The sequence below is a fragment of the Micropterus salmoides genome, unplaced genomic scaffold (genome assembly GCF_014851395.1).
Source record: "Micropterus salmoides isolate LMB-PRFRI ecotype aquatic unplaced genomic scaffold, ASM1485139v1 Ms_hic_scaffold_3773, whole genome shotgun sequence".
NCBI classification, from domain to species: Eukaryota; Metazoa; Chordata; class Actinopteri; order Centrarchiformes; family Centrarchidae; genus Micropterus; species Micropterus salmoides.
Genome location: NW_024043121.1, coordinates 1 through 10,810, shown reverse-complemented (window position 1 = coordinate 10,810; position 10,810 = coordinate 1). Strand labels below are relative to the sequence as shown.

The window sequence follows — 10,810 nt, the reverse complement described above, 5'->3', positions numbered from 1 at the left end:
GATAGATAGATAGATAGATAGATTTTGCAAGGAAGCAAAAATAAGCTGTTTGTTGTGACCGGGCATTGAATTGAAAAAATACCACTCAGAAACACCAGCTGACTGGCTAAAAAATCTTCTTTATATCACCAGTGCTTTTTGGCAAAGGTCTTACAGACTGTGTTAAAACACAGCATATATTCTACAAAAAGGCTGAATCTCAGTTTTAAACTAGTAATATTAATCCAAAAAAGATCAAAACATCAAATCAAACCAGAGGTTTGGCATTGAGCATCAAGGCCTGTGTTCTGAGAGTGGCCTTGTGATCCTTCTTACATAACAGGGACCCTCCCTCACCGCTCCAAACCACAAACACACAGAAAATGGTCCTTGAGTCAGGGCCAGCGTTGGAAAGCAGAGTGGCTGAGAAAGCGGCTGGTTGCCCCCAGTGATTACAGTGGAGAAAAGACCCCTCCCACCGTCCCGCTCTACTTAGATAACAGGCCCGTTGTTAGTCTAAGGACCCAAACAAAGACGACCCTGTGCCTCTCCTCTTGCTCACCCCACTCCTTTCTCTGTATCCGAGCTTTGATTTCCTCCGTGGTCGGCCAACAGGTATCTCTAACCCAAAGATACCCCTCCCTTTGTCTCTCCTTCCATCTATCCCTCCATCCTCAGCCTCTTTCCTCCCTGTACTGCTTACATAATCCTGAGGACACCAAATTGGCTGATTAGGGAAACTTCATATGGTGGGAGTAGTCTAATGGGGTCAAAGGGAATTTGGTTGGTTCAGATCCCTGTGGGTAAAAAGCCATGACTTTGTTTAACTGCCAGGGAAAATATGTTATTAGATCCTGAGACTAACTTTTGTGCTCCGGTTTAAAACAGGAGGACTGTTTGTTTTCAGGTAGCAAAAGCACCAATGAATCCTTATGAATCCAATGAACTATACTGACAGATAAATAAACTATTTGTCTGTAAAGCTGCTGTAGGGAGATCCAGTCATACATTTTCTGACTGACAAATTTGTTCGTGTTTTTGAGGGAATATAAATAGAGATTAATATAAACCAAGTCAGTGAAATGAGCTTATGTATCTGTTTTTCTCTCCATTAGGATGGCATTATCTCTGTCAAGGACATCGACCTGGTGATGTCAGAGGGGCTAGGAATGCGTTACGCCTTCATAGGTCCCATGGAAACAATGCACCTCAATGCACCTAAAGGTAATCTTCCCTCTTTGGACTCTTTTCTCACATAAACAGAAGGTCACCGCCCAATATACCTTTTGAAGCTTTTGTTTTTGAGCAGGTTTTACTTTATTTTGAGTGGCTGAAAGGTGGCCAGGGGTAAATCACAAATTAAATTCCAAAGGGGTAATTATAAATCAAGCTGAGTATTCGGGCTTTCTAATTTCACATTTAGGTACAATAAAAATCCCACACTCTAGTATTTCAAGACATACTAAGCAGTAGAGAATACCATTGTTCAGGTCAGTGATGATCCCATCAAATTCTTGTGTAAGTGTAGGTTTTCTTTACATGAATGTAAAATTTTTGTTCAGTATAATTTTACTGAAATGTAATTTTTGGTAAGAAAGACAATCAATTTTGCACACAGTCTTTCTCATATGCATGTAATACAAAAAGAACGAGAGGATAAATACTTAAAATGAGTTTTTATTCCAGCAGTATTGTTGAAAATAAGTACTTTAATAAGTAAACATGCCAAAATCAAGTTATTAGCATGAAACATATTCTGACGATGAGCTTTCATTACGGCCCTTAGTTACATAAAAAATGTAGTGGTCAACAGCGACAGCAGTATCTCAGCACAATATACATGTACTGTACGATACTGTGGCGTCCCTGTGTGTGTCAGACAGAGAGGGAGGGTGAAACCTCAGGGAGATGGAGAATGTCAAAGGGGAGTGTGAAACCCAGAGAATAACCCTGACTGTGTACACACACAGAAAAAGGACGCTTCTTCAGAACAAAGCAGTCTTTTAATGGATAGCGATGAATGCTCTCTCTCACACCAGTAATCCTAAACTCACAGTGCCAGGTGCCAACTCTTACCTGTAGTTACAGTGCGGAAGCTTTCAACTCACTTTTCTGCTCAGGAAACAGTTGTAAGATCATGTTCTCAAAAGATTGCTAAGACCTACTCCTGTTGTTACCTCCCATCCTTAAATCATTCCAATCAGATACTGAGGCACTCAGGCTCTCTGTCTCTGTCTCCCTTTCTACTCTGCCTGAATGGCTTTGCTTTTGTAAACCATGTACCTGTACAATAGAGCATTATCTTTTTAAAAGAATAATCCACTGGCAACCTTTCGCCTGTAGTCTTGAAAGAGGCTCTTCATGTCTTTTTATGTAATCAGATTGGATTCACACCAGCTACCACAGATTCAAATGGTTTCACGGCAAAAAGGCATCCAAATGTCCATAGAAACTTCTAAAGATGCTCATTGCCGTATGATCCACTTCTCCACTAATATCAACTATATTCTCAGTATACTCCAAACACTTGTCATCTGCTCAGTTAGCTGTATTTGTTTGTCATTTTCAACCAACAAGCAAAAACAGTTGCATAAGACAAAAGTTTAGCTAACAACACTAGCGATGAGTGTTAAGAAAATACAGAGCAAGTGTGTGGAAAGCAGAGAAGTGGCCTATGAACAGAGGTTTCTATGGACAGTTTTCTGATACTTTCTTTGCAGTCAAACTGACATTTGGAAACCATTGTAACCACTGTAACTCCATGCTTATTGCAGCTGCTGTTCTTGACAAAGAAGCAAGCTATAAACTTTTCATATCCACATTTCAAGGGTATAAAGTTTTGTAGCTAAAAACAAGGGTGGACCTTTTTAAACGCTAAACTGTTTATCCACAAAACCATAAGACAAAGCGAAGTAAGTGAGATGCTTATGAGGTTCCTGACTGGTAATGCTGCATTCATTCATTCAATCATTGCCACGTTTATACTGAGACATACTTTATATTAAAACAAACAAATACCAGATTAATTACCATAAACTAACTAAGACCATCACCACTTTACATTTTGATTCTCCAGGGTTGAATTCACTAAAAAAAAAAATCAGTTTGTACCTGTCAAAGTTGAAATCTATAATCTGCTCATTTTCAATCTCTGCAGAAGTCTTCAGTAAACATAAATTATTTATTATAGGAAGCTCTTGGGAAGTCAAACTTGTACCAGAGCCATATGAGATATTACTGGGCTTAATTCTTGGTTTTGATGCATGGCAAACAAACTTCTTTTTTTTTTTTTTAAGTCAAACAATGACAGCAAAGGAGGTTTTGCATGACAAGAAAAAAGAGCTTGAAATAACACTCATATCTTTGCTCCCACACAAAGTCTGTGTTTGGTTAAAGGTAGATGGTACTTATCACACTGCTCTGCCATATATAGTGTGTCCAACTAAGTGTGTCAACATTTAAAGTTCTTAAAAAACTTTATAAATTTTAGGTTTTCTAGCTACATCATCACATATTTGGTCTAAAACTTGGTATGAATAACTTAAGTGAAAGAAAGGACAGAAAGCTTTTGCAATATATTCAGTATCTTCTTTATTTGATTGAATAATGTCGCTTTTAGATCTTTGTTGTGACAGAAGAATTTCTTCATTAAATAGCTTGTTTGAAGTGTCTTTCTTTTTTTCAGATAACTCCACACTGGATTTGTATTGCTTCAAAGCTCTAGTCCTCACCTGCAATGTTTCTCATCGCAGGAATGTCAACAAACCTTTTTATGAGCTGTTTTGTCCAGTCACTGGTTGTTATGGGTACCTGTGTTGCTGCATAGATCATTAACGATGTATTGTCATTTTTCTAAATCCTAATTAAGGGACACAACTACGTGTTTGATCCACAAACATTTGGCTGCATGCTGAAGGATGTTTATATAAAGTACGCATTCATCAGCCAAAGTAGCTGTTGCCTACATGACAAATAAAGAAAGATTAATCAGTGTGAGTAATGAGAAAATAACTCCAAGGAATCACACTGAAGTTTGACTAAGAAATAAAAGGACCAGAGAGTTTTTTATAAGGTATTCAACATGCAGTCTCAGCAAGGAGGAGTTCTCATTTCAGAGTGGATGGCGTCTTTTTATGACATCCAGAACTGTAATATTTACTTATCTCTGTGGTTCTCTGTGGAGTCGGCAAGTTCAAAAGACTGAGGCTGGTCTAGAAAATAATTTATTACAATGAATATTATTTACAGAAAATAGCATTACTTGTATGACAAGCAAGTTGCTGACGTTTATTGTACCAAACCAGTGAAACTTGTGCAATGAGTGCAGGCTAGTGCTGTATCTTGCCATCTTTTTCCAGTGTCCTGTACTGTTTATCATTTACTGTCCAAGAAGACCTTGGAAATGTGCTTTGGATACATTTAAATATCACAGTTGTTAGAATCATTGCTTATGTAGCTGTATTTTCATTTCAATGTAAGCTGCATTTATAAACTAGTTGTGTGAGAACAGAAGGGTGTTACGGGTAGCCATAGGTTAGGCAGGCTTGCAGAGGAGCTAACGTGCACACCTCCCAAAACGCATTATATGTCCCTGCATGTCAATTGTTTAACCAGTGTCTGTCAGTAGAAAAAACTGGCCGTTCACTTAAATGTAGCCCAGAGAAGCTTTGAAGACGTTTTGTGCCGAGAACCATGGCAATGTTTTCCTGGAGTGGAGCAGCAACTTGCTCTGAGAGGGTCTGGGGCTATGAGGCATATGCATGTGCTAACCAACTGCCTCCCACAGGTTTGGAAGACTATATGAAACGGTATGGAGAGGGCATAAGGAGGGTCCTGACCTCTTTTGGGCCTGTTCCAGACTTCTTCGGTGAAGGAGCCAAGAGCATCGTCAGTGTAAGTATGATGGAGCAACGCTGAGCCATAAAAGTTGACATTGTGACTTCATGTACTGTAAAATTACAAAACAGTTTGTTTATCCACATCAGATGCATTTAATCAAAACAGATATTATGATTTCTTTCTGGTTCAATCAAGACAAGACAATGTTTGTTGATGGTATGTGTCTTTAGTTCTGCATGACTGAAAGTGAAGAGTTCCTTCTCACCCCGGCGCTAGCTCTCTCCTACTCAGGCATTACTTAATCACATGCTGTCACAGGCTGTTAAAATGTCAGCCAAAGTCACAGTGTGTGGAAACCCCAAGCAAGTGCATTAAATTGTTTAAGGTCAACCAGTTTAGAAAGAAACAGCAGTCGATCTTGTTTCCTGGTGCGTTTCGCTTCGCTTAGAAACCTGCTAAGCTAGTACACAAGTTTGTAGTTGTTAAGAGAGTAATTTTGTCACTGAGAACATTCACTTTGAATTTAATTGCCTTTGCAAGTTGCAGTTGTATTTATGCCAAGTTATACAGATTCACACTCAGGAGTCACACTCCATGTAGTGATACATGTTAGAAAAGAAATCCCACCACATTATTGTAGCCTTTTTCGGTTTTAAAGGAATACTGAAATCCAATGTTTTGAAAATCTAACACTCAGCCCTTTTTAGGTTTGAAAGGTGGCACTCAAACAGTTGTTGCTTCCTCCTTCAAAGAGGACAGCAGCTTGGATTCACAACAGTTGCACCAGATTCCAACAGCAACCCAGAGTCACAGGATAACAAGTATAAAATCACCAAGTACACTTCTCAAACCCCTTCTGTAGCATAATAACCCTGACCCTGTCCATCGACATGCAGTCTTGTTTTTAGCTGTAGCCTCAACTCAAGAACTGTAAGAACTGCTAAGCTCAAGAAGAGTCAGGTCAGATAACAATAATTAAAATAACGCTTTTGGGCAATTCTTTCTTTTTTTTTACAGCTGCTGCAAATTAAAATAAATGTCATGTCACATGGTCATGCCATATTCCAGTTTCACTTATTTCTTAAACATTATTTTACATTTTGTCAATTTGTCCCTTCTTTGCTCCCAGTTTGGAATCTTCATTACTCTATGCACTGCAGTCCTCATCACAGCCTACTCTACTCTGGGCTGCAGACAGACATGTTATCTTTGTAATGCATTGGTGTTGCCAGCCGTACTGTGAAGGCATCCCAACCAACCATTAGGAGTCCCTAGTGCAAAGACAAGAATGTGAACCCCTCACCAGCTTTTCTACCCACAAGCACGGCCAACTGTGTTTGCTAAACACATGACCAATCCAGAGAGACTGCGGGAATCTAACCTTCGGTCTCTGCACACCTGTGTTAGAGCTAGCTCATACTAAACACATGTTATCCAGTATGTAAATCAGATGTGTTTACAGCAGCGAAGTGGTGATTTTCTAGTTATCTGACTAAACACAAAATGTGTAGAAAGAATCAGTTTCAAGTTAAAAATAAAGAGAAATAAACTGTATTTATTTGATTTTGAAATTACTATTGCATATTTTTAGGAATGCAAACATCCCTTGTTTTACGATTCCTAACATGGCCGTCAGAGGATGGTCACGTCACCTGAAAGCTTTCTGTTCTTTGCTCTTCTTTTTCTCACATATGTTTCCTTCACTGCTGTCCACAGGAGATGTGTGAGCTGATTCCCAGCGACGAGCAGCATCTGTCGGCCAGGATAGAGAGGAGGGACCAGCTCCTCATGGGTCTGGCAAAGCTGAAGAAGGAGCATTAAGATCAGCATGCAAGGCCCAGAGTCAGGAAAACTTCTGATTATCACTGCTGACTGAGGAAAAGTAATCTTTAAACATTAGATTAGAGGGTTTTTTTTGTTAAGTACACTTCTTTTACTCATTTGATAACAATTTAAATAAAATGAATAATAATGTAATAATAATAATATTTTAAATAATAATAATGATGTGCTGGGAGTGATAATAAAAATATCTTATTTGTGCCTTATAAAATAACTGTGGCTTGTTAACCAGCAGGGATTCAATTTAAAACAGTTTTATCTTTCTGTGTGCATTTTGATCTCAACACTGATCTTGTAGCAATTAAGGGACTTAATTAACAGCAACCATCTGAGTCGGTGCTCCATGGCATGTAACGATCTGCTGTGTAAATGAATTCTGTGAAAAAAATTTGAAATGATGTTTTGATTAATAAAAAACAATGCAATTATACATTTATATCTTTTTATATTTTCTTAATACAACATGTTTGGTCCTAATCATGAAGGAAAGTAAAACTAATTAAATCAGACATTGGATATGTGTGGATGAGTACAGGAGTGGTCTCTGTTCCCTCTAGCAAAACTAATCGATGATGAGTGTAACATTGAATGGTTACAGATAAGGTCCTGCATCCTTGAAAACAATGAATAGAAACATGTCACAAGTGCTACTTAGGACTGCTGTGACATTTCTGCTCTGCTCATGTTGCAGATTTCATTTTGATATCAGGCCCAGAGTGACCATCACATGATCACACTGTGTGGCCTATACTGCTATGAAATATGATAAGCTGCACAAGTTTATATAAATTAGAGCTTCAATGCAATGTGTATGTATGTGTACAGTATGTGCAAATACTGGATATGCAGTATACTGTATATGTGAGGGAGAGCCTGAAGCAGTTGTCAGAGGTACCAAAATTGTGAACCTTGTAAACAAATGTCTGTGGTTCAGTTTTGTGGCCACAATTTATATATTTCTACGTGTTTTTAAAGCATTATGCTATATGTTATTCATAATATCAGATGGTTGAAAATGGGCATGTCAGTGCAGTACATTGTTGTGTAATGCAGACAATTCAATTAACTGCATGCATCAGAATCAACACATTTTTCAACTTTTCCCCAAAGGCAGAAATGATCAGCTTCGTTGAAGTCGCATGAGACTTAATTTGAGACTTTAAGTTGAAATCAAGAGTTAAGAGAAGGGAACGAATATTATCAAGCTACCAGCTGTATAGCTAATTTGCATTTATTAGAATTAGTTATTCTAATAAATGCAAATTAGCTGGTTTAACATATCTGTCTAGTAACCTGACGTTCAAATTATGTTCAGTGATGAGATTTTGAGAATTCAAGTGCCCTTTACCTACAATAAAAACACTGTGGTTCATTTGAGGTGGAGGTTTAACTCAGCCATTAAGATGCTTTCTATTTCGAAGGAATGCTTACGCAACTTAAACTTCTACTTGGTGAGTATGAAACACTAGTCACCACGCACAAATGAACAAAAGAGAAAGCAATAAATCTCTTCCATGGGTGCCTGGCTGGCCCCACCCAGAGCCTGGCCCCTCCCTCCCTGTCTACAGGAGGAAAGATGAAAAATCTCTGGACTCAGGTGCGTCTGTCTCACACAGATTTAAGACGGGAAGGGTCAAACTTCGTCTCCAACGAGCAAAGCTAAAGTTGGAGCGAGGGGAACAATTTTCTTCAGATCACAAAAGATAAAGGATTAATTGAATTTCCCGTCGTTGAAAATTATTGACATTTTTGGCAGGTGAGTTCTTGGTGTTATAGTGCAGGTGTAGCCGGTTTAGACTTGTGATGTCAGCGCATTTTTTATTTCTAAGAAAAGCCTAGCTAGTTATGCAGATGACAACCACAAAAGGCTACAACTACAACTAATTTTGTTAACAGTAATTATTACTATTATTAAATCGGCTTTTAAATACGTGTGTAATCCCACTTTAAGATGATTTAGATCGGAAAAACAGGCGTATCTTGACATTAAAATACTTATTTTATTTGGGAAAACAAAAAGAAAGATTGTGTAGATTGTACATTTATTGAAGGCAAAATCCCATTAATTGAATGGCATCTAAAAATCCAAATTGCCTTTTAATACAGCAAAGTCAGCATCTTTAAAGGTATTAGGCCTACTGATATGAACGAAAGTATTTGTTTTTAAGGACATCAATAGCAAATATGAAAGGAATGATTATTAAGTGTCTCAAGATAAAGATTATTTTTTAAAAATTGGTTTATTGTAAACCAATGACCTGGCCTTCTTCTTTTGACATTTAATTCCAATATGCAGTATCAACTTCATTTCTTACTACTTCAGTATTTTCACTTTTATTAAGTACATAAAATCGTGCTAATCATGCTAATAATGAACTATTAATACTTAATAAGTACTAATAAACTAATACTATTACCAATGGTAATTAAGAGTAAAATACACTATATGGACAAAAGTACTGGGACACCTACGCATTACTTTTGTAACATCCCATTCTAAACCCACAGGCATTAAAACGGAGTTGGACCCTCCTTTGAAGCTATTACAGCTTGTGCTCTTCTGGGAAGGCTTTCTACAAGATTTTTGAGTTTGTCTGTGGGAATTGTTGCCCGTTCATCCAGAAGAGCATTTTTGAGGTCAGACAGAGATGTTGGACATGAGGGCCTGGCTATCTCCATTCTAGTTCATCCCTAAGGTGTAGGATAGGGTTGAAGTCAGGGCTCTGAGCGGCTCAAGTTCTTCCACACCGAATGGGATAACCATTTCTTTATGGAGCTGGCTTTGTGCACGGGGTCATAGTCATATTGAAAGAGGAAAACGCCAAACTGTTAGAAGAACTGTTGTCTAAGTTGTATGTTGTAGCATCAAGATTTCGCTTAAGAAAGATCACACCATGAAAAAAGGGGTGTTCCAGTACTTTGTCCATATACTGTTCTCTGTGTAGGGAACAGAGACAGCAGTGATTCTTCTTCAGACAATGGCATGCACAGGTGGTTGGGGTTGGCTGGGAGATCATTCCTGTAATTTCTGACTTGTGTGCCAAAGTGCTCTATAAAATAACAATAACTTTTCCATGTTGCCTGTGTGTTATAATCTGACTGCTCTAAATGGTATCAAAAACCCCTAATCTAAGACACTGGTGACAGCTTTATAAAATTTGTTGCCATGGCCCTTTATGACTCTGTGATGCCTAATCTATCTTAGACCTGGCCTTCTGTGTCCCATTTATTGTTAGTCCATTTTTTTACTCAATACTACACATTGTTCAAAATGTAAAAATGCCTTAAAAATGCCATACGAAAGCAATTGTAGGCCAACAGCAACTCTGTACTTTCAGACAGTTACAAGTTCTGTAAGAAAGGTAGATGCTGGTAAATGTCCTTCATCAATACACTGAATTTAGGTTTTCTTGGGTGTTAACCTTCTACTGAATTCCTGCCTTCTACAGGTTGTGAGCTTCCTGAGTCCTCTTGGCCACAATGAGTTGGGGGGCGCTCTATGCCCAGCTTGGAGGTGTCAACAAACACTCCACCAGTCTAGGAAAGATTTGGCTTTCTGTCCTTTTCATCTTCCGTATTACTATACTGGTTCTGGCTGCTGAGAGCGTCTGGGGGGATGAGCAGTCAGACTTCACATGCAATACGCAGCAGCCTGGCTGCAAAAATGTCTGCTATGACCACTTCTTTCCTGTGTCGCACATCCGCTTGTGGTGCCTGCAGCTGATCTTTGTCTCCACACCGGCCCTGCTGGTGGCCATGCACGTCGCCTACAGGAAACGTGGGGATAAGAGGACCATGCTCGCCTCCAATGGCACAGAGAGAATGACGGATACTGAACTGCAGACACTGAAGAAGAGGCGTCTGCCAATCACAGGCCCGCTGTGGTGGACCTACACCTGCAGTTTGTTCTTCAGGCTCATCTTTGAGGGTGGGTTCATGTACGCCCTGTACTTTGTCTATGACGGCTTCCAGATGCCCCGGTTAGTGAAGTGCGAGCAGTGGCCTTGCCCAACAAGGTGGACTGCTTCATCTCCAGGCCAACAGAGAAGACGTCTTCACGATCTTCATGGTGTCCTCTCGGCCATCTGCATGGTGCTGAACGTGGCCGAGCTGCTACCTCATCATCAAGGCGCTCCTGAGGTGCTCGACC

At 39.2% G+C, this 10,810-nt stretch overlaps 1 protein-coding gene and 1 pseudogene across 1 annotated transcript; both read left to right on the top strand.

Annotated features, from left to right (window-relative positions):
* The first annotated feature begins 1,055 nt into the window (after positions 1 to 1,055).
* On the top strand, positions 1,056 to 7,103 carry LOC119884916 (lambda-crystallin homolog). Its single transcript, XM_038695199.1, has 3 exons — positions 1,056 to 1,203; positions 4,766 to 4,872; positions 6,535 to 7,103. Exons 1-3 carry the CDS (start codon positions 1,131 to 1,133, stop codon positions 6,637 to 6,639), a joined length of 285 nt encoding a protein of 94 aa, XP_038551127.1. The 5' UTR covers positions 1,056 to 1,130; the 3' UTR covers positions 6,640 to 7,103.
* Positions 7,104 to 8,267: 1,164 nt separating this feature from the next.
* On the top strand, positions 8,268 to 10,800 carry LOC119884915 (annotated as a pseudogene).
* The last annotated feature ends 10 nt before the right edge of the window (positions 10,801 to 10,810 follow it).